The 26,677-nt window shown below is 46.6% G+C and overlaps 1 protein-coding gene across 2 annotated transcripts in view; it reads right to left on the bottom strand.

Moving 5' to 3' along the window:
* Positions 1 to 26,677, bottom strand: part of TGFB1I1 (transforming growth factor beta 1 induced transcript 1) — a 367,808-nt gene that overhangs the window by 11,919 nt on the left and 329,212 nt on the right. For both annotated transcript variants that reach the window (XM_073649072.1, XM_073649073.1), the window contains exon 10: positions 16,234 to 16,315. In XM_073649072.1, coding sequence (XP_073505173.1) covers positions 16,234 to 16,315 — 82 coding nt within the window. The remainder of the gene's footprint in view (positions 1 to 16,233; positions 16,316 to 26,677) is intronic.

The raw sequence follows: 26,677 nt of genomic DNA, 5'->3' as shown, positions 1-26,677 counted from the left end.
GTATGGAGGACTATGTGGGGCCCATTATACTGTATGGAGGACTATGTGGGGCCCATTATTCTGTATGGAGGACTATGTGGGGCTATTATTCTGTATGGAGGACTGTGTGGGCCCATTATTCTGTATGGAGGACTATGTGGGGCCCATTATACTGTATGGAGGACTATGTGGGGCCCATTATTCTGTATTGAGGACTATGTGGGGCCATTATACTGTATGGAGGACTGTGTGGGCCCATTATTCCGTATTGAGGACTATGTGGGGCCCATTATACTGAATGGAGCAATATATGGGACACATTATACTGTATGGAGGACTATGTAGTGCCCATAATACTGTATGGAGGACTATGTGGAGCCATTATACTGTATGGAGGACTATGTGGGGCCATTATACTGTATGGAGGATTATGTGGGGCCATTATACTGTATGGATGACTATATGGGGCCCATTATACTGAATGGAGCTATATATGGGGCTATTATACTGTAAGGAGGACTATGTTGTACCTATAATCCTGTATGGAGGACTATGTGGAGCCATTATACTGTATGGAGGACTATGTGGGGCCCATTATACTCTATGGAGGACTATGTTGTACCTATAATCCTGTATGGAGGACTAAGTGGTACCTATAATCCTGTTTGGAGGACTGTGTGGTGCCCATAATACTGTATGGAGGACTATGTGGGGCCCATGAAACTGTATGGAGGACTATGTGAGGCCCATGATACTGTATGGAGGACTATGTGGGCCCATTATACTGTATGGAGGACTATTTGGGGCCATTATACTGTATGGAGGACTATATGGGCCCCTTAGTAGGAGGACTATGTGGGCCCATTATACTGTATAGCGGACTATGTGGGGCCTATATTCTGTATTGAGGACTATGAGGGCCCATTATACTGTATGGAGGACTTTGTAATGCCCATAATACTGTATGGAGGACTGTGTGGTACCTATAATACTGTATGGAGGACTATGTTGGGCCCATTATACTGTATAGAGCACTATGTGGGGCCATAATACTGTATGGAGGACTATGTGGGGCCCATTACACTGTATGGAGGACTATGTGGAGCCATTATACTGTATGGAGGACTATGTGGGGCCATTATACTGTATGGAGGATTATGTGGGGTCATTATACTGTATGGAGGACTATGTGGGGTGATTATACTGTATGGAGAACTATGTGGGCCCAATATACTGTATGGAGGATTAAGTGGGCCCATTATACTGTATGGGGGAATATGTGGGCCATTATGCTGTATGGAGGACTATGTGGAGCCATTATACTGTATGGAACACTATATGGGGCCCATTATACTATATGGAGAATTATGTGGAGCCAATTATACTGTATGGAGGACTATGTGGGGCCGTTATACTGTATGGAGGACTATGTAGGGCCATTATACTGTATGGAGGACTATTTGAGGCCATTATACTGTATGGCGCACTATGTGAGGCCATTATACTATATGGAGAACTATGTGGAGCCCATTATACTGTATGGAGGACTATGTGGGGCCGTTATACTGTATGGGGAACTATGTGGACCCATTATACTGTATGGAGGATTATGTGGGGCCCATTATTATGTATGGAAAACTATATGGTGTTACGCACACACCCGGGCAGACTGGCGTGAGCGTGATTAGTATCCCACTGGACCATGAACCGAGGAGTGCCTGGAGGGGCATAACTAAGTATCAACCCGGTCCGACCAAAGTCACACGGCGGCTCAATCGACTCCGTGAACCAAGGAGGAACTGAGCAGAGGGACCAGGTGCTACTCCAGGTCAGACCCCGGTCACAGCCGTTGACCCACACCGGGGAATGCAGGAACAGGCAGGTTAGGCTGGCATACAGATAGGTGGGTATTGGCAGGCACGGCTGGTATGCAGACAGGTGGGTACTGGCAAGCACGGCTGGTGTGCAGACCGGGGGGTACTGGCAGGCACGGCTGGCGTGCAGACAGGGGGGTACTGGCAGGCACGGCTGGCGTGCAGACAGGGGGGTACTGGCAGGTAGGAGCGCAGGCTGGATAGGGACCAGTACAGACTAGGATACAGGAACAGAGCCGCAGGTGCGGTGGACAAGCAGAGCAGAACCGCAGGTGCGGAGGACAAGCGGAGCAGAGCGAAACCGCAGGTGCGGAGGACAAGCGGAGCAGAGCGAAACCGCAGGTGCGGTGAGCAAGCAAAGCAGAGCGAAACCGCAGGTGCGGTGAGCAAGCAGAGCAGAGCGAAACCGCAGGTGCGGTAAGCAAGCAGAGCAGCGCGAAACCGCAGGTGCGGTGAGCAAGCAGAGCAGAGCGAAACCGCAGGTGCGGTGAGCAAGCAGAGCAGAGCGAAACCGCAGGTGCGGTGAGCAAGCAGAGCAGAGCGAAACCGCAGGTGCGTTGAGCAAGCAGAGTAGAGCGAAACCGCAGGTGCGGTGAGCAAGCAGAGTAGAGCGAAACCGCATGTGCAGTGAGCAAGCAGAGCAGAGCGAAACCGCAGGTGCGGTGAGCAAGCAGAGCAGAGCAAACAGAAGTACAGAGACAACGAGTAGGAGTTAGGTGCAGGTTCAGACACTGCAGGAAAAGGGAAGGTACGGACATAGAGACAAAGAAGTAAAGGGCTAGAACACTGTTCAGACAGGAACAAGGTACAGGAACGAGCCTGGGAACTCAGCCCCCAGGGAGGCAGAAACAGACTTAGGAGTCACAGGTACAGATAACGGACCTGGGTATACAGCCCCCAGGGTGGCGGAAACAGACTAGGAGTCATAGATACAGGTAACAGGCCTGGGTACTCAGCCCCCAAGGTGGCGGAAACAGACAAAATACAGGACAAGACCTGGCACCTCAGTTGCAAGGCACAAACTGAAGGAAGGTGTTGCTCAGGCCCCTCCTACTGGGTGGAGGGGGTTTAAGTATCCAGTGACTCACAGCAATAGGCTGGGGACACATTAGGACTGTGCACACTGTAGCTTTAAGAATCAGGAAGCAACAGCGTCGCCGCCCTAAGCCAGCAGACAAGAGACATACAAACAGCAGGCACTAAAGCAAAGTGTGCAGCCCGGCCTGATAGGTAAGATTGCGGTCTTGCATGGTGGGAGGTGGTAAGCCATGCAAGCACGCCGCCAGGGATGTTACATATGGAGCCATTATTCTGTATGGAGAACTATGTGAGGCCCATTTTTCTGTATGGAGGACTATGTGGGGCCTATTATTCTGTATGGATGACTATGTGAGGCCCATTATTCTGTATGGAGGACTATGTGAGGCCCATTATTCTGTATGGTGGACTATGTGGGGCCATTATACTGTATGGAGGACTATGTGGGGCCCATTATACTGTATGGAGGATTATGTGGGCCCATTATACTGTATGGAGGATTATGTGGGGCCGTTATACTGTATGGAGGACTATGTGGGGACCATTATACTGTATGAAGGATTATGTGGGCCCATTTACTGTATGGAGGACTATGTGGGGCCATTATACTGTATGGAGGACTATGTGGGGCCATTATACTGTATGGAAGACTATGTGGGGCCATTATACTGTATGGATGACTATGTGGGTCCATTATTCTGTATGGAGGACTATGTGGGGCCCATTATTCTGTATGGATGACTATGTGGTTCCTATAATACTGTATGGAGGACTATGTACTCTGTGTCCCTCTGTGTGTCACTCTGTGTGTCACTCTGTGTGTCCGTCTGTGTGCTCTCTGTGTGTTCTCTGTGTGTCCCTCTGTGTGTCCCTCTGTGTGTCCCTCTGTGTGTTCTGTGTGTCCCTCAGTGTATCCTCTGTGGGTCCCTCTGTGTCTTCTCGATGCATCCTCTATGTGTCCATCTATGTGTCCCTCTGTGTGTCCCTCTATGTGTCCCTCTGTGTGTCCCTTTGTGTGTCCCTCTGTGTGTCCCTCTGTGTGTTCTGTGTGTCCCTCTGTGTATCCTCTGTGTGTCCTCTGTGTGTCCCTCTGTGTGTCCCTCTATGTGTTCTCGGTGGGTCCTCTGTGCGTCCCTCTGTGTGTCCCTCTGTGTGTTCTGTGTGTCCCTCAGTGTATCCTCTGTGTGTCCCTCTGTGCGTCCCTCTGTGTGGTCTCTGTGCGTCCCTCTGCGTGTCCCTCTGTGTGTCCCTCTGTGTGTCCCTCTGTGTGGCCTCTGTGGGTCCCTCTGTGCGTTTCTCTGTGTGTCCCTCTGTGTCACTGTGTGGGTCCCTCTGTGCGTCCCTCTGTGTGGTCTCTGTGCGTCCCTCTGCGTGTCCCTCTGTGTGTCCCTCTGAGTGTCCCTCTGTGTGGCCTCTGTGGGTCCTCTGTGTGTCCCTCTGTGTGTCCCTCAGTGTATCCTCTGTGTGTCCCTCTGAGTGTCCCTCTGTGTGGCCTCTGTGGGTCCTCTGTGTGTCCCTCTGTGTGTCCCTCTGTGTGTTCTGTGTGTCCCTCAGTGTATCCTCTGTGGGTCCCTCTGTGTGTCCCTGTGTATTCATTCCTGGGAAGGGAGGAGAGCCAGGCGGAGGTGACCGAGCGGACCGGGAGGACCAGTAGGAGGCGACCGGAGGGACGAGCGCAAGAGAGCGCTGTGGCAGCGTGCAGTGCCGGCCAGCGGAGGGTGCCAGGTGGTGGTGACCAGGAGGTGATCAGGAGGACCGGTAAGAGGCGACCGGAGGGACAAGCGCGCTGTGATAGCGTGCAGCGTCCCTAGAGGAGGTGAGTGAGGGGCAGGAGGCCGCGATAAGCGGCCCTACTGAACCCAAGTGTGTACTGTACTGTATTGTATTTGTATCTGTATTGTAATTGTATTGTATTCCCTAGTCCATATTTAATTGATTACCCCCCCGTCCATATTTAATTGATCACCCCAGTCCATATTTAAATTGATTCCCCTGAACACCCCCGTCCATATTTAACTGATCCCTCTGACCACATTAAATTGACCCCCCTGTCCTCATTTAATTGATCCCCGACCACCCCCCGTCCATATTAAAGTGATCCCCCTGACCACATTTAAATGATTGACCCCCCCAGCCCATAATTGAGTGATCCCCCTTGTCCTATTTAATAGATTCCCCTTGTCCACTTTTACTCATCCCCAGTCCCTATCTATTTGCCTTATCCCCCACCATATTTAATTAACCCCTGTCCATAATTAATTGATTGATTCCCCAGACCACAATTAATTATTTCCCCAGTCCATATTTATTGATATTATTGATACTTATTGATCCCCAGTCCTTAGTTAATTGACCCACCGTCCATACCTATTTATTTGCTTTACCCCCCATCCTATTTAATTAAACCCCCTGTCCATAATTAATTGATTGATTCCCTAGTCCACAATTAATTATTTCCCCAGTTCATACTTATTGATCCCAGTCCATAGTTAATTGACACACCGTCCATACTTAATTAATCCACCTGACCCACTCAGCTGATCCCCCGTCCATACTTAATTGATACTTAATTGATCCCCCGTCCATACTTAACTGATCCCACGCCGATATCTAATCGATACACTTGCACATCCCTAATTGATCCCCGTCCATACACCTATATATAAATAATTGTGTTTTGTACTTGTACATATATACTGACTGTATCCCCATATTTAGAATGACGTCCATGTTGGCCGGAGCCATGCAGTGTACATCTTGCGCAATGTATGCATTCCCTGAGCTACCGCTCAGGGATCCATACTGCTGCGAGAGATGTGAGCATATCGTGCACTTGGAAGCCCAAATCCTGGATCTAAGTGCTCAGATAGCGGTACTGAGGAGCATCGACAACATGGAACGGAGTTTGCTGCTCACCGAGCAGACACTCAATGGGTCAACACTGGGGGTGGAGCTTAGTGGGGAAGCGCAGGCTGAACAGGCAGGGAGCTGGCATTATTGGAGCACGACAGATCCTCTGACCGCCGGGGGAGTGTATGCTCCAGTAATGAGGGGGAGGGGGGAAGTGTAGGGCAGGCTAGACAGGTCCTGGTAGTGGGTGACTCTATTATTAGGGGGACAGACAGGGCAATCTGTCACAAAGACCGGGATCGCCGAACGGTGTGCTGCCTCCCTGGCGCTCGAGTCCGGCACATCGCGGATCGGGTTGACAGGTTACTGGGTGGGGCTGGCGAAGACCCAGCGGTCATGGTCCACATTGGCACCAATGACAAAGTGAGTGGTAGATGGAGGGTCCTTAAAAATGATTTCAGGGATCTAGGTAGGAAGCTTAGGGCAAGGACCTCCAAGGTAGTTTTCTCAGAAATACTACCAATCCCGCGAGCCACACAGGAGCGCCAACGGGAGGTTAGGGAGGTGAATAAGTGGCTAAAGAGTTGGTGCAAGGCAGAAGGGTTTGAGTTCATGGAGAACTGGGCCGACTTCGCGGTCGGCTACAGGCTCTACCGTAGGGACGGGCTGCACCTCAATGGGGAGGGTGCAGCGGTGCTGGGGAAGAAGATGGCTAATAGGTTGGAGGAGTTTTTAAACTAGAGACGGGGGGGGGAAACCAAGGAAATAGGTGGGATGTGAGGCAAGCAAGGGGGAAGGGGAGAAGTGAATATAATGAGGGTGGAGAGGGGGGTGGGGATAGTACAGTTAGATCGTTAGAGAAGAATAGGATGCTAAATAACCCCAAAGTTTTATCTTGCATGCTGACCAACGCAAGAAGCCTGACCAATAAGGCGGATGAGCTGCAGGCGCTTATATCGGAGGAGAGGTATGACATCGTAGGTATAACAGAGACTTGGCTAGACGATAGCTACGACTGTGCGGTAAATTTAACAGATTATAGTTTATTTAGAAGGGACCGGAAACAGAGGAAGGGCGGAGGAATCTGCTTATATGTAAAGTCACGTCTAAAGCCCAGACTAAGGGAAGATATAGGAGAGGGAGAAGAGGGGAGTCCATGTGGGTAGAGATAGAGGGGGCAAAAAATAATAATAAAATATTACTGGGGGTCTGCTATAAGCCACCCAATATAACAGAGGAGAATGAGAAACTGCTGTTAGGACAAATAGACAAAGTAGCAAAACATAATGAGGTGATTGTAATGGGGGACTTCAACTACCCAGATATTGACTGGGAAACAGAAACCTGTAGATCGCAGAAAGGAAAAAGGTTCTTGACAAATATCAAGGATAATTATCTCTCCCAACTAGTGCAGGAACCAACGAGAGGGAAGGCCGTGTTGGACTTAATATTGACTAATAGGCCTGATAGAATAACTGAGGTACAGATAGGGGGGCACCTAGGTAATAGTGATCATAATATTATCAATTTCAAAATGCCCTTCAGTAGGGTTATCAATAAGGGAACAACTAAAACATTAAACTTTAGGAGGGCGAAGTTTGATCAGCTGAAAGAAAACCTTCAACTTATAGACTGGGACAAAGTTCTTAATCAAGGAAATACGAATAGTAAATGGGAAACCTTCAAAAGAATTCTGAATACTCAGTGCGAGAGGTATATACCGTATGGGAATAAAAGGGCCAGAAATAAGAGGAAACCAATATGGTTGAACAAGAACGTAAAAGGGGCGTAATATAGCAAAAAAGAGGCATTCAAGAGATTAAAACAGGAAAACAGCAAGGAGGCACTAATGTGTTACAAGGAAAAAACGAGAACCTGCAAAAAACAAATAAAAATAGCAAAGGAGGAAACAGAGAGACGTATTGCTAGGGAAAGTAGATCAAATCCCAAACTGTTCTTTACGTATATAAATAGTAAAAGGATTAAATCGAATAATATTGGACCGATAAAAAGTGATGAAGGCAAAATCATAGAGAAAGATGAGGATAAAGCTAATCTATTAAATAAATTTTTTTCGTCAACTTTCACAAAGGAAAAAGAACTAACAGGCGAAATGAGAAGTGACAAACTTAATCCTCCACTAAGTATGACAAATCTAACCCAAGCTGGGGTACAGAAACGCCTCAGTAACATTAAAATAAATAAATCACCAGGACCTGATGGCATACACCCACGGGTACTAAGGGAACTAAGTAATGTGATAGACAGACCCTTATATCTTATATTTAAGGACTCTGTTGAGACTGGGTCTGTGCCACTTGATTGGCGACAGGCGAATGTAGTGCCAATATTCAAAAAGGGAGCGAAAAGTGACGCCGGAAACTATCGGCCGGTGAGTCTGACGTCCGTTGTGGGCAAAATTTTTGAAAGCTTCATTAAAGAGGCAATTACGGAGCATCTTGATGCTAATAATCTTTTAATCCCGAACCAACATGGATTCATGAGGAATCGCTCCTGCCAAACAAACCTGATTGACTTCTACGAGGAGGTTAGCTCTCGAGTAGATCAGGGGGAACCAGTGGATGTCGTGTATCTCGACTTCTCAAAAGCGTTCGATAGCATGCCACATAATAGGTTGGTATACAAAATGAGAATGATGGGGCTGGGGGAAAATGTCTGCAAGTGGGTAGCTAACTGGCTAAAGGATAGAAGGCAGAGGGTGGTTATAAATGGAATATACTCAGATTGGGTAAGCGTCACTAGTGGGGTACCACAGGGGTCTGTACTAGGCCCAATGTTATTTAATATCTTTATTAACGACATAGTCAACGGGATAAATAGTAAAATATCAATATTTGCAGATGACACAAAGTTATGTAAAACAATTAATACAAAAGAGGACAGTGCAGACCTACAGAGGGATTTGGATAAGCTGGGTAGGTGGAGCATTAAATGGCAAATGAGGTTTAACGAGGAGAAATGTAAGGTCATACATATGGGAAGGAAAAATGGAAGTCACCAGTACTCACTGAATGGGAAATCATTGGGGAATTCAGAGATGGAGAAGGACTTGGGCATCTTGATTGATAGCAAACTAAATTGGAGTGCCCAAAGTCAGGCGGCTGCTGTGAGGGCAAACAGGGTAATGGGATGTATCAGAAGAGGTATAGCTGCAAAGGAGGAGAACATTGTTCTTCCACTGTACAAAGCACTGGTCAGACCACACTTGGAATACTGTGCTCAGTTATGGGCCCCAATATATAGAAAGGATATAAATGAGCTTGAAAAGGTACAAAGGAGGGCAACAAAATTAATAAAGGGAATGGAGGGACTGCAATACCCAGAGAGGTTGGCAAAACTAGGACTATTCAGCCTGGAAAAGAGAAGGTTGAGGGGGGACATAATAAATGTGTACAAATATGTTAGGGGACAGTATAGAGATCTTGGCCGGGATTTGTTCAAAAGGAGGGATATTACGGTAACAAGAGGGCATTCACTAAGACTGGAAGAGAAAAGGTTTCAGCACCAGCATAGGAAGGGGTTCTTTACGGTAAGAGCAGTGAGAATATGGAATTCACTGAGTGAGGAGACGGTAATGTTGGATTCACTAAACCAGTTCAAGAGGGGACTGGATGCATTTCTAGATACCAGGCAGATTTCTGCATATACTTAAAAATAAAATAAAATAGTAGGTTGATACAGGGATTTATTCTGACTGCTGGTTTCAGAGTCGGGAGGGAATTTTTCCTCAGGTGAAGATTGGCTAAATCATTTGGGGTTTTTGCCCTCCTCTGGATCAACTTTAGCAATTACAGAACTAACAGGTCGAACTTGATGGACGCAAGTCTTTATTCGGCTTTACTAACTATGTATACTATGTATCTGTGTCTCCCTCTGTGTCTCCCTCTGTGTCTCCCTCTGTGCGTCTCTCTGTGCGTCCCTCTGTGCGTCCCTCTGTGCGTCCCTCTGTGTGGCCTCTGTGGGTCCTCTGTGTGTCCCTCTGTGTGTTCTCTGTGTGTCCCTCTGTGTGTCTCTCTGTGTGTCCTCTGTGTGTCCCTGCATGTCCCTCTGTGTGTCCCTCTGTGTATCCCTCTATGTGTTCTCTGTGTGTCCCTCTGTGTGTCCCACTGTGTGTCCTCTTTGTATCCCTCTGTGTGTCCCCCTGTGTGTCCCCCTGTGTGTCCCTCTGTGTGTCCCTCTGTGTGTTCTCTGTGTATCCATCTGTGTGTCCATCTGTGTGTGTCACACCAGGTGTGGGAAAGACTAGTGCAACACAGAGGGAAAAGGGAAAGAGAGCCCAGACACTAGGGAAAGGGAGAAGTGGAGACCTCCTAGTCTGGTCTAGCGTCAACCTGTCTCAACTACAGTCCCTATATTGCCTCCTCAGCAATCGCCGACGCGTGCCTCGCCCTACTGACCCTGGCGTACGGCTACGGCTAGGGATGGAAGGAGATGAGCACTAGTCAACCTCTACTAAACTCTATAGATATTGATGGTAGACAACACAGGGGAAAAATGGCTTAGCTCTAGATGAACTCCAAATATGCACACGGCCTCAAGCTCCATAGAGCTCCGTACAACTCCTGCTAGGCTTCACAAATAGAGCAGAATATAGCCGGCGACTCCCTCTCAGACACACTAGGTATATATACACCCAGGCCAGAGAGCTAATTAGCAAGAGAGAGGCAGCCACTCAGTCCTAAAGACAGCTTCTTATGTAAGAAGCAGTCTGCAATGCCAAACGTAGAGATCTCCTGCAACCCACTGCAGGGTGACTGTCTGTCACCTCTGACACACCCGTGACAGTGTGTCCCTGTGTGTCCTCTGTGTGTCCCTCTGCGTGTCCATCTGTGTGTCCTCTGTGTGTCCCTCTGTGTGTCCTCTCTGTGTCCCTCTGTGTGTCCTCTGTGTGTCCCTCTGTCTGTCCCTCTGTGTGTCCCTCTGTGTGTCCCTCTGTGTGTCCCTCTGTGTGTCCCTCTGTCTGTCCCTTTGTCTGTCCCTCTGTGTGTCCTCTGTGTGTCCCTCTGAGAGCCCCTCTGTGTGTCCCTCTGTCTGTCCTCTGTGTGTCCCTCTGTGTGTCCCTCTGTGTGTCCCTCTGAGAGCCCCTCTGTGTGTCCCTCTGTCTGTCCTCGGTGTGTCCCTCTGTGTGTCCTCTGTGTGTCCCTCTGTGTGCCCCTCTGTGTGTCCCTCTGTGTGTCCCTCTGTCTGTCCTCGGTGTGTCCCTCTGTGTGTCCTCTGTCTACCCCTCTGTCTGTCCTCTGTGTGTCCCTCTGTCTGTCCCTTTGTCTGTCCTCTGTGTGTCCCTCTGTGTGACTGCAGACTTTTTAATCCCCCCAGGACACGCTCGGTGCTCTGCAAGGATTCGCCGGCTTCGGAGCTTTGTAGAATTTACAATAGATATCGCTCATGTAATATAAGAAGTGAAATCTTTGCATTGTACTATCCTTATATTTCTCTGCGGTATCTGTGCATCATTAATCGTGGTATGTGTTAAAGGGGCCACTGAGACTCTTTCGCCCGGGGCCCACAAAAATCTGGAGCTGGCCCTGTATAGAATCCTCAGTCAGATGAGAATTAGAAGCCTGAGGCATTAGCTTCAGTTTCATAGCGTTCTGCTGTTACCAGGCTGTAGATTTAGTATGATGGGCGTTCCTGAATTTACACATTATAGTTCATAAGGGGTAGAGATTATCAAATCAATCCGCGGAGAATCAACTTTCAGTCGAATTCCCTGTCCATCATGTTCTCCACAGAGGAGTACTGCTGATGCCGGGGCTAACATTGCTGATGTGGCGCCCCTGAGGGTTCAATCGCCACAGAGGTACTGCACCTCACCAACACTACACTGCTCCAGGCCGGCTGGAGGGGCAACATGCAGAGCGCAGCTGCTGAGCCCTGACCCTGGCTGGAGTGGGGGGAACCCAAAGGTAGGGGGAACCAGTAGTGGGTGTGGGTGGAGGAAGTAGTTTAAGGGAGCACTATACAGTAGATATATAAAGAAGACATCTTAGGGAGGTATTGGAGTTGAGCTCAGAGAGTAAGGACAGTTAGTCAGGGAGCAGAGTCTCTGTAGGAGCTCTGCTCCACAAGCAGGGCCTGGTCTCAGAGGCCCAGAAGGGGAGCAGGGAGTAAGCTCCATTTTGTAGAAGGGATCCTAGGGGGTACGGCGAGTGCAGGCAGCACCCATACACCCCGAACCTGCCAAGTGTCAGGAGGATCTAGGCCGCAAGAAGGGGACCGGCCCCTGGCCCAGTCGTGCAGCTTCAAGCCTCGGCTGGAAAAACCGGAGGCTTCTGGCTTCTATAGCCAGTAGTCGAACCCCCACTCCAATCCAAGTATGCTCAAGCAGGTCTGTGCAACTCCGACAGACAGGGGGGACCTCAGAGCACCCGAACAGGATTCAGAGTGGGAAGCGCAGGGCAGGAGGGAGAAAGACCCAGGGTGAAGTCGGTCTAGAAAGGCACACAAGAAAGTGGGGTTCTGCCAGGCATCCCAAGCTGTCTGGAGAAGGACTGAACCCCTGCCCGGTGAACGCAGTGCGACGTGGGAGGCTTGCACCTGTACAGTGCACCTGGGTTGTCTAAGAACTGTGAGTAAAAAATCTTGGATGATTGCACTGTTCTGCCTCCGTCCCTTCTTTCATCGGCGCCATCGCTCCCCCTGCACCACAATGCCCAGTGCAACCTGCATCGTTTTCACTGCCCTGAGGCCTGCTCCACCTGTGGGGAGCCGTTCCATCCCAAGCTGCCCTAATACCTGCCTCAGAGGACTGCCGCAGCGCTGGTGATCCTCACCAGACACCACAGGTGGCGTCACAAACTTTCTCTGACAATTATATCCCCTTTTTGCACTGACCGCCCTGGGTCACGGACCGGGCCAGCCACCGTGATATCCCCCCAGCAGCGACAAGAGGCCCGGCTGCCGAGTGCCCCATGGCCCAGGGGGCGCGTCACTGACCACACTGTCACACATCTCTGCCTACCCATCCCATTTCACTACCCTGTGACTTCCGCTTACCCTGCACAGACTCACATCTCTTGGCCGCCTGCCCACTGTGTTTTACAGTCATAGACTGATGTAAATACTTTTATGCCCAAAAATGACAAAAGTATTCTCGGAGTGATACCTTTAATATTTTTTTTTTCTGTTAGCCAATAAAGGTATCACTCCGAGAATACTTTTGTCATTTTTGGACATAAAAGTAATTACATCGATTTTTCTGGCTAACATGGTACCACAATATAACTTTGTATTGTACATCACAGTCATAGACTGTACTGCTTGTGCAAAACATACTCTCTTGAGTGTATACAAACATCAAATAGTTCACAAAATAAAGCTAATTCTTTGAAGGACTTGTTGACAAGCCATTGTTTTATCACTTTTAAGACAGCAAGCCTTTTCCTGTTCCTTTGAAAACTGGTCATTTTTGAAAGGTTTGATAAAAATCCTTTATTCATTTATTTATTTATTTTACTCAGCTATATAGCGCCATTAATTCCACAGTGCTTTACAGACAATATCGGCACTGTCCCCATTGGGGTTCACAATCTAAATGCCCTATCAGTATGTCTTTAGAGTGTGGGAGGAAACCGGAGGAAACCCACTGTCACGGGTGTATCAGAGGTGACAGACAGCCGCCCTGCAGTTGGTTGCAGGAGATCTCTACGTTTCATACAGAACTAACAGGTCGAACTATGTATCTTCTTAGAGGAGAGGCTGCTTCTAGGACCTAACGGCTACCTCCCTCTGGCTAATTAGCTCTCTGGCCTCGGTGTATAAATACCTGGTGTGTCTGAGAGGGAGGTGCCGGCTATATTCATTTCTACTTGAAGGCTTAGCAAGAACAGTACCTCGTCCTCTCTGGAGCTTGAGGCCGAGTTCGCATTTGTCTGGAGTTCATCTAAAGCTAAGCAATTTCCCCGTTTGTCTACCCTTGTTGTCTATAGAGTTTAGCGAGATCGACTAGTGCTTATCTCCTCCCTTCCTTAGCCTTAGCCATACGCCAGGGAAAGCCAGGGTGAGGCACGCGTGCAGCGATTTGCGATGAGCCAATATAGAGACAGTAGTTGAGACAGGGTGACACTAGACCAGACTAGGAGGTCTCCACTTTCCCTTTTCCCTAGCTTCTGGGCTCCCTTTCCCTCTTCCCTCTGTGTTCACTAAGTCTTTCCCACCTCTGGCGTGACACCCACGCAAACATGGGGAGAACATACAAACTCACTGCAGATGTTGTCCTTGGTGGCCTTGAACTCCAGACCCCAGTGCTGCAAGGCTTCAGTGCTAACCACTCAGCGACCGTGCTGCCTTTAGAATTGTTTATTCATTTTTAGAATAACCTGTTGTGAATCCCAACAAAAAGGGATAGCTTTTTCACTATTGAGAGCAATTACTTCTTCACTTTCAGAAGTTCTAAGCACACCTATTTCTGCTCCCTAAATAAAGGGATAATTCTTTGATTGTTTGACAAAAATCTCTTGCTTCTTCATGTAGCAAATAAAAAAACTCTTGAAACTCCCCGAACAGGGATAATTTTTGCACCATATGTGAAAAAGTCACTACTACTTCAGTTTATACAACCTGTGTATAAACACAAGCAAGGCCGGCATCTGCCCCTCCTCTCAAAATTGATAATTTTCTACAATTTAATAACAGTTTCTACAATTTAAGTAGCCTTAAAAGTCTGACACTACGGTGAGTTGTTAGATATTCTATTCTTTAACACTGGTTGCTATTCGTTTTCACTTAGCAAAATAGGTTGAGATCACTTTGGCATTAATAAGGCTGTATTTGCATTACAGAACTCAAAAAGTTCAATGCAGTCATAAGAAACCTCCAAATGTTATGCACGTATTTGCATTGTGTTCATGAACCATATGTAAGGCGATGGGGAGTCGAAGATGCGGTTCATCAAAATTCCACTGCACTTGTGATCAAATGTTGCCTTCTACGGAGCGAGCAGTGTAAGGTGGGACCAGAAGATGGAGGAATGGTTTCTAGGAGGATGAACTGGAAGAGAACACCTGGTCAGGTGATAGCTGTGGCGCAATTATCAAATTTAAAAGAGCGGAGCGACAAAGCGGGAAGTCAGTTGGCGCCAACCAGTGAGAAAGAAAGGATGCGTGAATGGTGGAACGCAGGAGGAATGACTGGGGACTGAGACCAGCAGGACATTGTGGGTCAAGCACCTAAGTCCAAACTATACCGGTCAAGACCCGACCCCAGACTGTCAAGACCCAAAGCCCGGTCTTCACCAAGTGAGACCAGATATCCAGACACAAAAGGTCAAGCATCGAAGGTCGAACTCTGATCATTGTACGGGGCCTGTCTGCTGTGGTGACCAGGAGCTTGAGTGAATCAGACCGTTACTTCCAGCGTAGACGCACGGTACAGGGTGTGAGCCGGGGCTGTGCAGCGGAAGGGACCGGGAGCAATCTGGGATGTATTAACAGAAGCATACAGTCTAGATCACGCGAAGTCATTATCGGTCTTTACTCCTCTTTGGTCAGACCTCATCTGGAATACTGTGTACAGTTTTGGGCACCACATTTTAAAAAAGACATAGACAAACTGGAGCAAGTTCAGAGAAGAGCGACCAGAATGGTGACTGGTCTGCAAACCATGTCCTATGAGGAACGGTTGCAGGATTTGGGAATGTTTAGCTTGCAAAAAAGAAGACTGAGAGGAGACTTAATAGCTGTCTACAAATATGTCAAGGGCTGTCACATTGTAGAAGGATCATCTTTATTCTCATTTGCACAAGGAAAGACTAGAACCAATGGGATGAAACTAAATGGGAGGAGACACAGATTAGATATTAGAAAAAACTTTTTGACAGTTAGGGTGATTAATGAGTGGAACAGGCTGCCACGAGAGGTGGTGAGTTCCCCTTCAATGGACGTCTTCAAACAGAGGCTGGACAGACATCTGTCTGAGATGATCTAGTGAATCCTGCTTTGAGCAGGGGGTTGGACCAGATGACCCAGGAGGTCCCTTCCAACTCTACCATTCTATGATTCTATGATTCTATGATTCAATCAGTCTGAGGAGCACACATAGAGTATAAGTGAGTGGCTGTTAAAGACTTAGCGGGAAATCCCGGTGACCCCGTTAGTGGCAGTATAATATCGAAAGCTCCTGAAGGACTTATTGTAGTGACGGGCCTATCGTTGTGAGTGCTGCCCGTGAAAGTTAAAGCTGAAGGACAGTAAAGCGCTGTTCATACTGAGAGATCGTTAGAATACAGAATATTGAAACTGTTAAATTGTTTCTATCGCCATTATTGCTAATTTTATGTGACTTGATACCCTGCATTCGAGCAACTGCCTGTTTCCATAATTAACACTTTAATTTCCATGTTAGAAAAATAAATAGCTTAGTTGGGTACTTCCACCTCATCTCTGTCTGCGTGTTGCATCTTAGTAACCTGTTCACACATATACTGACCGAAAATATGGTCATGTGAACATAGTCTTACATAAACAGCATTTACCTTCTTCCCCGATTGTTTTTTTGCAGATTTTGCAGCAAAAATGCTCTGGGTGCCAGGTCCTGCCAAGAGCAGTCACTAAATTCTGTAGAAAAAAATAAAGAGAGAGGAAAAAATTGAACAAAAGCTCCATGTAAAAAATATCTCTATTATAGGAAGAATAAAACATCTTCTAATTAATAAAAAGATAACCAGAAGGTATAACCAAACGAGGACAAGAGGCGAAGAAAATTAAAAATGACACCAGGAGAACATGTACAGAAAGGGGGGTAAGTAGAAAAAGCACAAAGAGAACATGTACAGAATGGGAAGAAGGTAGGAAAAGCACCAGGAAAACAAGCACAGAAATGTGGCAAAGTAGAAAAAGCACCAAGAAAACATGCACAAAATGAAGCAAAAGCAGCAAGAGAACAAGTACAGAATGGGGAGATATAAAAAAACTAAATAGATGAACTGGACTATAAGTTGGTGTGCATGCAACGTGTAGGCGCAAGTTCACACTGGCCACTAAACAGACAAAACCTAAGATAAAAACAAAATGAGCAAATACCCTACAGTAAATAAATAGCAATAGTGCATGAAAATAACATAGCGTACTTAGTTAACATACTTTTGAGAAAAAAAACAACTTAAAATCCATCCCACATGTTAAGGTGACCCTATTCGGGACGGTCCTAATCTCTAGTATTACAACTTTATTATATGTCCCCTTCTCATGTACAGCACCATGGAATCAATAGTGCTAAATAAATAAATAATAATGTATGTGACGATACCGCTTCTAATCTTAATCAGCCAGACGGTTAGATTTGTTAAGCCAAGAGAAATACCCTATTGAGTTTGTGTTGACTTGTAAATATATGTATATTTCTGTATTTCTGTGGCTGGTCAAGAAGGACAGACCCATATTTGTATAACCCTGATCTTCTCTTGGTTCTGAAACAATGATGTTTGTTTCTATGCTAATTGCATATTATACTAAGCTAACTAGTTTATTTACAAGAGCTAGAAAAACCTACAAGAAGCAATATTTTCATTTTGCTTCTTGTAGGTTTTTCTGATTCATGGCCATTGTGAAACATGCATTTACGTGCTGCATGTATACCATCTTAAACCAAGCTCAAATGTTGTGTTTTTTTCTTTGTATTTTTTGCATTCTGTGCAAACCTGGGTGTGGCCTCCCTTCCTAGAGCTGGATAATACATTTAAACGCTTCCCTTGGCTTGGTGTTCACAGTTTGGGACCCGGGCCTTATTCTGCCCTTATTCACACAGAGGTCAACTTTGACACATGGTAAGGTTTTTAATATTAGACAGTGTAGGACTTTCCCAAATGGGTTCACCTTGTCGCTGGTGGGATAGCTTTCATATTATTTTGATCAAAAACAGTGTTACTAAGAACCCTATTTTATTTAAATGCACTTTCTTTTTATTTATTTACAGCAGGGTTTATTTTCAGTTTGCTTCTTGTAGGTTTTTCTGATTCATGGCCATTGTGAAACATGCATTTATGTGCTGCATGTATACCACCGTAAACCAAGCTCAAATTTTGTGCTTTTTTTTTATTCTTTTTTTTAATTATTTACAAGAGCCCCCTGCTATAGCAACAATGCAAATTGATTAAATACACAAACAATGAGCTCCTGAGACCTGTGGAATAATATCATCTGTAACCCTTGACCTGTGGATGTGTACTTAAAAGGATATATGCCTCTGTAGCAGGCATATATGAAACAGAGAATTGAAAGAGACTTTACAAGGAGAATCAAAGATCAGACTCTCTTCAGACCATCAACTTGGTAGCATGGCTTTACCCAAAGAGACACAGATTTGGATTCTACATGATTCCAGCCTAAGGGTATGTGGCCCTAACTGGAAAGATACGGATCTGCTCCACTGACTATCAGAGAGCCCATGGATACATTTAGGAAGACCAGGTTGAGGCGATGAAGTCACCTGGCCCCATGGATATGTTGTTTGGGGTTGCCAGGTGGGACCTTCTGGTCGCTTGGAACCCATGGAGACATTCGGAGAAGCCAGATTGGGACCAGCCGGTCATCTGGCTCCATGGAAACTCTCGGAGAGGCCAGGGTGGGATCCTCGGGTCTCCTGGCCTTGTACCTCGATGGACTGCTAGCTTCCTAAGCTTGCCGCTACCTCTCTCTGCGGGGGCCCGCCAGAAGTAGGGGGCCACTGGTTGAGGCAGTTGGCCCTGGAAGTTCCAAAGTCTCAGCTGTTCTATCCCAGGCGGGCCAGCGGTAGGGTGAGACTGTGTAATGTTGCACCATTTGGTTATTTGCGGGGACTGTTTTATCTGTTTATTATCTGTTTTGTGGTTCAATAAAGTATTGCCACGCTGTTTTACCCTCACCCTGTATTGTCTGAGTAGTATTATACCCACAGAAGACCCCGGGTCTTCACAATGTCAAATTACATAAATGTAAATAAGGGCTGAGCAGGACCGAGACCCCATCTAATGGACACCCAGGCATGGGAAGCTACATAAACGTAATGTCCAACTCAAAGAAAAGGAAGGCCACGCCGTTATTTGCACAGTGTGTCCATTTCTTGGGGTCTCGGTCCTGCCCTTATTCACATTTACGTCATTTGACATATGGTAAGTGTGACATGAAGAAGCAGTGTTGTTGCAGAGTGTGACAGTCACAAGTAGTGCTGTTGTTTTAAAAGCATTCAGCAACTATTAGAAGTAACACAAGCACTTGAGACAGGAAGTGTTGTGCTCCAGAAGCATACATCAACTAGAGGGGTTAATACAGTCACAGGAGACAGGCAGGGTTTTATCAGAGCCCCAGGGGGATTGTGGGGAAGTTGTTTACTGTCTGGCTGGAGCCTAAGAGAAAGGTGGTGTGTGTGTTCTGCATCTGACAGAAGCGCCCCTGCAAGTGAAAAGGATTCAAGTCAGGAGTGAAGCTAAGTACAGGTCATGTAGAGTTCCTGAACTAGCAGTGCAGAGTATTGTCAGGCAGAAAGATAAGGACTGGAAGAAATGGTGTCACAGGGATCATCTCCCGCAGTAAACCCTCCCCCTCCTCCATCTCATTGTGCTGTAAAGAATGCTGTGTTCATTAATGTACCTTTGCATTAGAACTGTGATGTCCTGTACTACTGATAAATGTGTGAACTGCTGTGCTGCTAAGGAAACTGTACTGTTTGTCACTGGAGTCTGTTGCTGATAAGACTTAACTTGCACTGGCTGTGCGGCTTCTTATTAAATGCTACTGTTCTACCATTTATGAGGACTCTTGTCAAGTGTGTCTGGTCAGCAAGTGAACCAACCTACGTGTCTGTTCCTGAGGGTCAATACCCCTGTGTGCCTGAGAGAAGCTGCAGCACATGGTCTATGGTCGCCCTGAGTAACGGTTCCCCCAGGATTCCAAAGAATTCCTGTCTCACTACTATCTGAAGCAAGCGGCGTGCGTGTAACATTGGTGGCCCATGCGGGGAGTCCTGAGCGTGAATTAGCATGTAGATGGAGAAGAGGAAAAGTATCTGGAAAAACACAGCAGCACAGCACCTCAACTCAACTCCGCTACACCAGTTAAAGGGGAACAGCCCTAAAGAAAACTCACTAGCAGCAATGGATGTGGAAATACAAATGGACAAAATTAGTGAGCGGCTTCTTCAGTTAACCTGTGAAGAATTGAGAACAGTAGCAGACCATATAAAGATGTCAGAAGAACATATTCTAAACCCTTCTAAAGCAGACAACTGTTAGCTGCCATTAATGCAAAAATGGATAAGCTGGGGGAGAAAGAAGCTGAAGACATCATGGGGACATTCCTCCAGGAACTAACACAGTTTCTAACCAGGTTGAAGTTGGAGGATGGAGGGGCGGCACCAATTACCAAAAGCGGGAATCTCCGTCCACAGACTGAACTACAGGAAATGAAAGAACAATTCAAAGCCCCAACAACAGCCCTGCAGGAATCAACCAAAACCTCTGAATGGATGACAGACTCAGACAGGACCTTTAACCTGCTCAGGTTAGATAAATCAGGGAGACAGTCCTCTCTAACACCACAAATCACCATAAGGAAAGAATTCAAGATCCTGGGACAGATTGGAGGGTGTGAACAGAAAGAGAGACGGTCTTATATGAACTTGTTGCACCAGATCGATGCAGGCTTACAGAAAGGCTACCACCCAGATGAGATTGTTGAGGGGGTGGTGAAAGCGATCAGCCCAGGACTGAACCTCCGTAGTATGCTAGGAATGAAGAGTCAACTGACCTTGCAACAGGTGAAGATGATTTTAAAAGGGCACTATAAAGAAGAGAGTACATCAGAATTGTTCCACCGACTCATTAACCTCTCACAGAAAAATAATGAATCACCCCAAAGTTTCTTGTTCAGAGCAATTGAACTGAAGGATAGACCGTTGTTTGCATCCAGAGATGTAGAAGCGGAAGAGAAGATTGATGCTGGACTAGTCCAGAAGAAGTTCTTGAGATCATTGGGAACAGGGTTAATCAGCAAAGACATCAAGTTGCAGCTGAAACAGTACCTAGAAGATCCTGGCATTCTGGATAAAGTTCTAATTGAAAAAAGGAATGAGGCAGCTAGTTTGGAGTCAGAGAGCGAACAGAAGTTAAAGCAAAGCTCTGCTCCTAAAATCACCAAAATGAGTCAGCTGAAGTTGGAGACCCCCAGTGGCCAGTCCGAAGATCATCATGGAGACCCTCCAGTGCCGCTTCCGAGAGGGAACCTTAAATCACCAACAAAAGAGAGCACCGCCAGCGCTGAATGGGAGGATGCAATAGGAGAACTGCGAGCAGAGTTGATTGAGGTGAAAAAGTTGATTCGTTCCAGGCCAGAACTTGTATCCCTCAGACCCAGGAGGGGGTTCCAAAACAGAGTATACCTGGCTTGTGAAGCGTGCCGTTCATCAAATCAGAGTACGGTGTGTGTCCACTGTCTAAGATGTGGTGAGGAAGGACATTATGCCAAGGAATGCCAATGGTCACGGTCGTTTGAGTTAAAAGACAGGAGGTTGCTAGTGCAGGGCGACTGGTAACCGCGACACGGAGGAGGCCCCAGAAGCAAATCAAAATCTCACCAAACTCCAGAATGGCGCATGTGGTAAAACTTCTGCGTCAGTACTATCCCCAAGTGTGTTCCCGTCTACAACAGTTGCAAGAGAGACAGAGGCATCAGTTACTTAATGTCCAGTGCGGAAGTCAAATGATGTACTCCTGGGAGGAGGATTCCTCGGTCAGTAAAGATAGCCTCATCAGCCTAATCGGTGAAAGGTGCTTTATACAATGCCAGCTAGATGGACTCCTGGTAAAAGCACTGTGGGACACAGGAGCCCAAGCGAGCCTTTTAAATGAAGAATGAGGAAGGCGATACCTGCCACATACCTGCCTTCGGACGCTAAAAGAACTCTTAGGACCAGTGGTACTCCACGGCAAAGCCATCAACCAGACCGAGATCCCTTTCATAGGCTGGATGGAAGTGACTTTCCAACTGAGGGCCACGAAGAACAGCAACACCATTGAGCTTTTGGTACCTTTTCTAGTGACCAGTGATCAGAACATGGCAGAGGATCCTATCCTGGGTTATAATGTAATCAGTGAGGTCATCACGAAACAGTCAGGGACGCTGGTGGTGGATGCAATTGCCACATCACTTGCCATACCCAACGCCGTGGCGGAAAATGTGATTCATAGAGTAAAGAAAGCACGGAATACAATGGACCTAAAAGAAGTCAAGGTAGGCTGGCGCCCAGCCATCATCCCTGCAAACCAAATGGTGAAGGTGAGGTGTGGAGTCCGGGTAGAACCAGGAAGAAAAGTCCAGAAAAGACTGTTCGTGCCAAAAGACTCCTCAGAACTTCCGGAAGGCCTAGTTCAAGGTGAGACTGTGCTTATGATTACTATTGGTGGGTTTATTCGAGTGACAGTACAGGTAATGAATACTACGAAACACAAAATTAGACTGGATCCAAAGACTGTGTTAGGTCACTCTGAAACCGTGAAAACGGTATATCCAGCCAGTGTGAGACCCGCCCAGGAGTCTACATTGAATTCAGTCTCCCCATCAAAGAACAGGAGTTGCCCAGAGGAAGAAATTGCACAACCCACCTCAGAGTCCTGGGATCCCCCAGTACCCCTGGAAAACTTGTGTGCTGAAGATCGAGTGGTAGCAAAACAGATGCTGAGAGAAGAGTGTCATGCATTCTCCAAAGATGACTCTGACATAGGCTGTATCCCATTGTTGCAGTTGAAAATCAATTTGAAAGACACAACCCCAGTAACCAGAAGTTACATGTCTGTGCCGAAACCATTACACCGTGAAGTGAAAGAGTATTTACAAGACCTAATCAACACAGGTTGGGTCCAAAAGTCGAAGTCGTCTTATTCCTCTCCTATTGTTTGTGTTAGGAAGAAGGACGGTACGTTGAGACTCTGCTGTGATTACCGGGAACTAAACGGAAAATCAGTACCTGATCGACACCCGATACCAAAGATCCAAGATAGGCTATCCAGCATATCAGGAAGTACCTGGTTCTCTATCAGGGTAAGGCATACCACCAAGGGTTTGTCGAAGAGTCCAGTAGACCCTTGACAGCATTCATCACACCGTGGGGATTATATGAATGGATCCGCATACTATTTGGGATCAGTTCAGCTCCAGCAGAATTCCAGAAGAGCATGGAGACATGTTTAGAAGGATTGAGGGACGATATTTGCCAACCGTACTTGGATGACAATGTGGTACACAGCATAACCTTCCGGGAGCATGTTGAACTTGTGAGGACCGTATTACAACGGTATCAACAACACGGAGTTAAGTTGACCCCAAAGAAGTGTGAACTGTTCAAAAGGCAAGTCAGATTTCTAGGGAAAATTGTGTCTGGAGAAGGCTATACCATGGACCCAGCAGAAATCGCTCCAGTACTGCTCTTAAAAGACAAGCGGCCCGCTACCGTCGGGGAGTTGAGGCAGATATTAGGATTCCACTCCTACTATCGCACTTACATTCGGAACTTCTCCAGGATTGCCGCCCCACTATACCTCCTCTTGGGGGGGACGACAGATATGACAACACCCACGGAGAAAAAGAAGAACGCGGGTAGGACCGGGCCGTTTCATCCCAATAGTCTATTTTCTGGACAGCAGACCACCAGGAGGTATTGGAAGAACTAGTAGACTACCTGGTAAAACCACCCATCTTGGGATATCCTGATTTCAATTTACCATTTGTTCTTCATTGTGACGCTTCTCAAGTTGGACTAGGAGCTGCCCTGTATCAGCATCAAGATGGAATATTGAGAGTCATTGGTTACGGTTCTAGAACATTGACGGATGCCGAGAATAATTACCATCTACATTCGGGAAAATTGGAGTTCCTGGCACTGAAATGGGCTATCTGTGAACGATTTAGAGATTATCTCTACTACAGCAAAGAGTTTGAGGTATACACTGACCACAACCCTTTGATCTATGTCCTTACTACAGCCAAACTGAATGCAATGGGTCAGAGATGGGTCACTGAACTAGCTGACTTCAATTTCAGCATCAAGTGCAGGCCAGGAAAATGCAATGCGGATGCTGACGGATTGTCAAGAATGCCACTAGAGCCTGAGGAGTTCATGCAAGAATGCTTGGAGGAAGTCAGTCTGGAAGCAATTGAGAGCACTACCCAAGCAGTACAAGCTTATCAGGAGGAATAAGTAGTGTTCATTTACTGTGTAAACCACCATAAAAGTGGGATAACAAGATCACCCCCGGTCTATTCAACAACTACCAAAAGGGAAAATCCATAGAGCACAACGGGAAGATCAGATAATTGGTATAATACTACTTTATGTTGACCAAAATCGTTTTCCAATCAAACAGGAGAGAGACAATGAGTCACCAGAAGTATCTGTTTTAATTAAAGAATGGACGAAGTTCTACCTAATGGACGAAGACGGTATCCTGTATCGTAAAGGAGGACAAAACCGGCAGTTTGTACTACCCAGAGTATTCCGTAGGTTGGTCTTCAAAGAACTCCATGAAAACATGGGACACCTGGGAGTGGAAAGGACAACCAACTTGATCCGTGAACATTTCTTCTGGCTGTACATGGAGAGATATTGAGAGGTACGTGACCAGGGAGTGTGGGTGTCTGAAAGATAAACGTCCCAACACATCAACCCGGGCACCTATGGGCAACATCCAAACTACGCATTCATTTGAGATGGTCTCAATAGACTTTCTACATCTTGAGACGTGCAAGGGTGGTTACGAATACATCTTGGTTGTGATGGACCATTTCACTCGATTTGCTCAAGTATATGCCACCACCAATAAATCAGGTCGAACAGCGGCAGAGAAGATCTTCATTGATTTTACTTTGAGGTTTGGGTTCCCTACGAGGTTACACCATGACCAAGGAAGAGAATTTGAGAACCAGCTCTTTGCCAAGCTAGGAAAGTACTGTAGAATTCAGAGATCCCACACAACGCCCTGTCACCCAGAGGGTAATGGACAAGTCGAACGTTTTAACCGGACATTATTGTCGATGTTGCTCACTTTAACAGCTGCTGAGAAGAAAGAATGGAATAGTTGTCTGTCAAAAGTGGTACATGCCTATTACTGTACAAAGAGCGATGCAATTGGTTACTCACCCTTTTTCCTATTGTATGGACGATCGCCAAGACTGCCAATCGACATCATGTTCGATACTCCAGTGTCAGAGACTTACAGAACGTATCCGGAGTACATTCGGAAATGGAAGAAATGGATACATACAACATAGCGTCCAAAGTGGTTATGCAAGGACAGAGCAAGAGTAAGGAGTACTATGATCGAAAATGTTATGGAGCAGAATTGGCACCGGGAAGCCGGGTGCTAGTCAATAACATACATGAGAAAGGTGGTCCAGGAAAACTTTGTTCGTACTGGGAAGACAAGGTGTATGTGGTCGTAAGGAGGAAAGCTGATGACAGCCTAGTGTATGAAATCCGATGGGAAATGAGAGACAAGAAAACCAGAATAGTCCTTTGGAATTTACTACTACCCTGTGATTATCTCTCACCACAACAAGACTTCCCAGAAGTAGATCTGCATCGTCCAAGATCGACTAAGGGACCACCACAGACTGAAGCTCCGGAGGTGGATAGTGACCTTGAAAGTTCTGATGGAGAACACACCATTGTATTTCCTGGACCGGCAAGGAGAGGGATGAACCATCCTCAGGAGAGCAAACTAAGTCCTGAGGCTCCAGATTTCGTACCAAGGAGTATAGATGAAGTCCAATTCAGATCTGATGATCGAACACCGGTCCTTGAAGAGACCAATCGACACTCAGGAGGAGCGGAATTAACAGACCGTGCGGAAACAAGCGACTCAGGAGAAGTACACGAACTTACAGAGGTAGCTCCAAGAGCATCTGAGGAAGCACGGGAAATGAGTGAAACTTCTGTGACCGAAGAACCCATGGTCTCTGAGGAACAAACCACCAGGAGGATGTCGACAAGAGAAGCGAGGAGGCCCGTGATGCAGACGTATGAGACACTTGGTGAACCGAGTCAAATGCCAAGGACTGTCGACTGGAAACAGGTATCTCTGCCTGTGGAGCAGGTAAGCCCACTTGAGTGGTATTCACCACCGAGAGGCAGTATGGAAGATGTTGCCTACTGGAAAGACTTGTTTTCATGATTTGATTTTTCTTAAAAGACTTTGTAGAAACAAAAAACTGTTAACGCATAAATAGAGAGAGCTGGTTGAAGACGTACGAAAAGTTCCAGCTGAAGAGATGCTGATTGTTTTAATTGTGTTAATTGTTTATTTCTTACAGGTGTCTTACAAGAAAAAGGTCGTAAGAATAGGTTGTTATCAATGTTTCTGAATGTTATACCAATTCCACATTCGCCAGGAGACTCGCAACACTCATCAGGAGGGCGTTAAACTAGAAGAAGAGGGGATGGGAAGAAAAACGCCGGACACGAACATGAAACCAGAGAACATACTAATGAAAGATATGAAGTGCGACAAAGAAGGTCCAAGACAAGATACTTGGAAGGGAGGTAAGAAAATTTCTAATACAATCCACAGGGAGAAGATTGGAACAAAACAAAATCGTGTAAACTGCGTGCTAGCAAATGCCAGAAGCCTGACAAACAAGGTGGATGAACTGGAAGCAGAAATATCTACAGGTAACTATGACATAGTGGGAATAACCCAGACATGGTTAGATGAAAGCTATGACTGGGCAGTTAACTTACAGGGTTACAGTCTGTTTAGAAGGGATCGAAGAAGTCGGAAAGGGGGTGGAGTCTGTCTATATGTAAAGACGTGTCTAGAGCCTACAATACGGGAGGATGTATGGGAGGGAAATGAGGAGGTCGAGTCCTTATGGGTGGAGATACATGGGGCAAAAAACAATAATAAAATTATCATAGGAGTCTGTTATAAACCACCAAATATAGCAGAAGCCACG

Source organism: Phyllobates terribilis, unplaced genomic scaffold, assembly GCF_046119375.1.
Source record: "Phyllobates terribilis strain yellow unplaced genomic scaffold, ASM4611937v1 Scaffold_9__5_contigs__length_417890890, whole genome shotgun sequence".
NCBI lineage: Eukaryota > Metazoa > Chordata > Amphibia > Anura > Dendrobatidae > Phyllobates > Phyllobates terribilis.
This window is presented reverse-complemented; position numbering and strand designations above follow the sequence as displayed.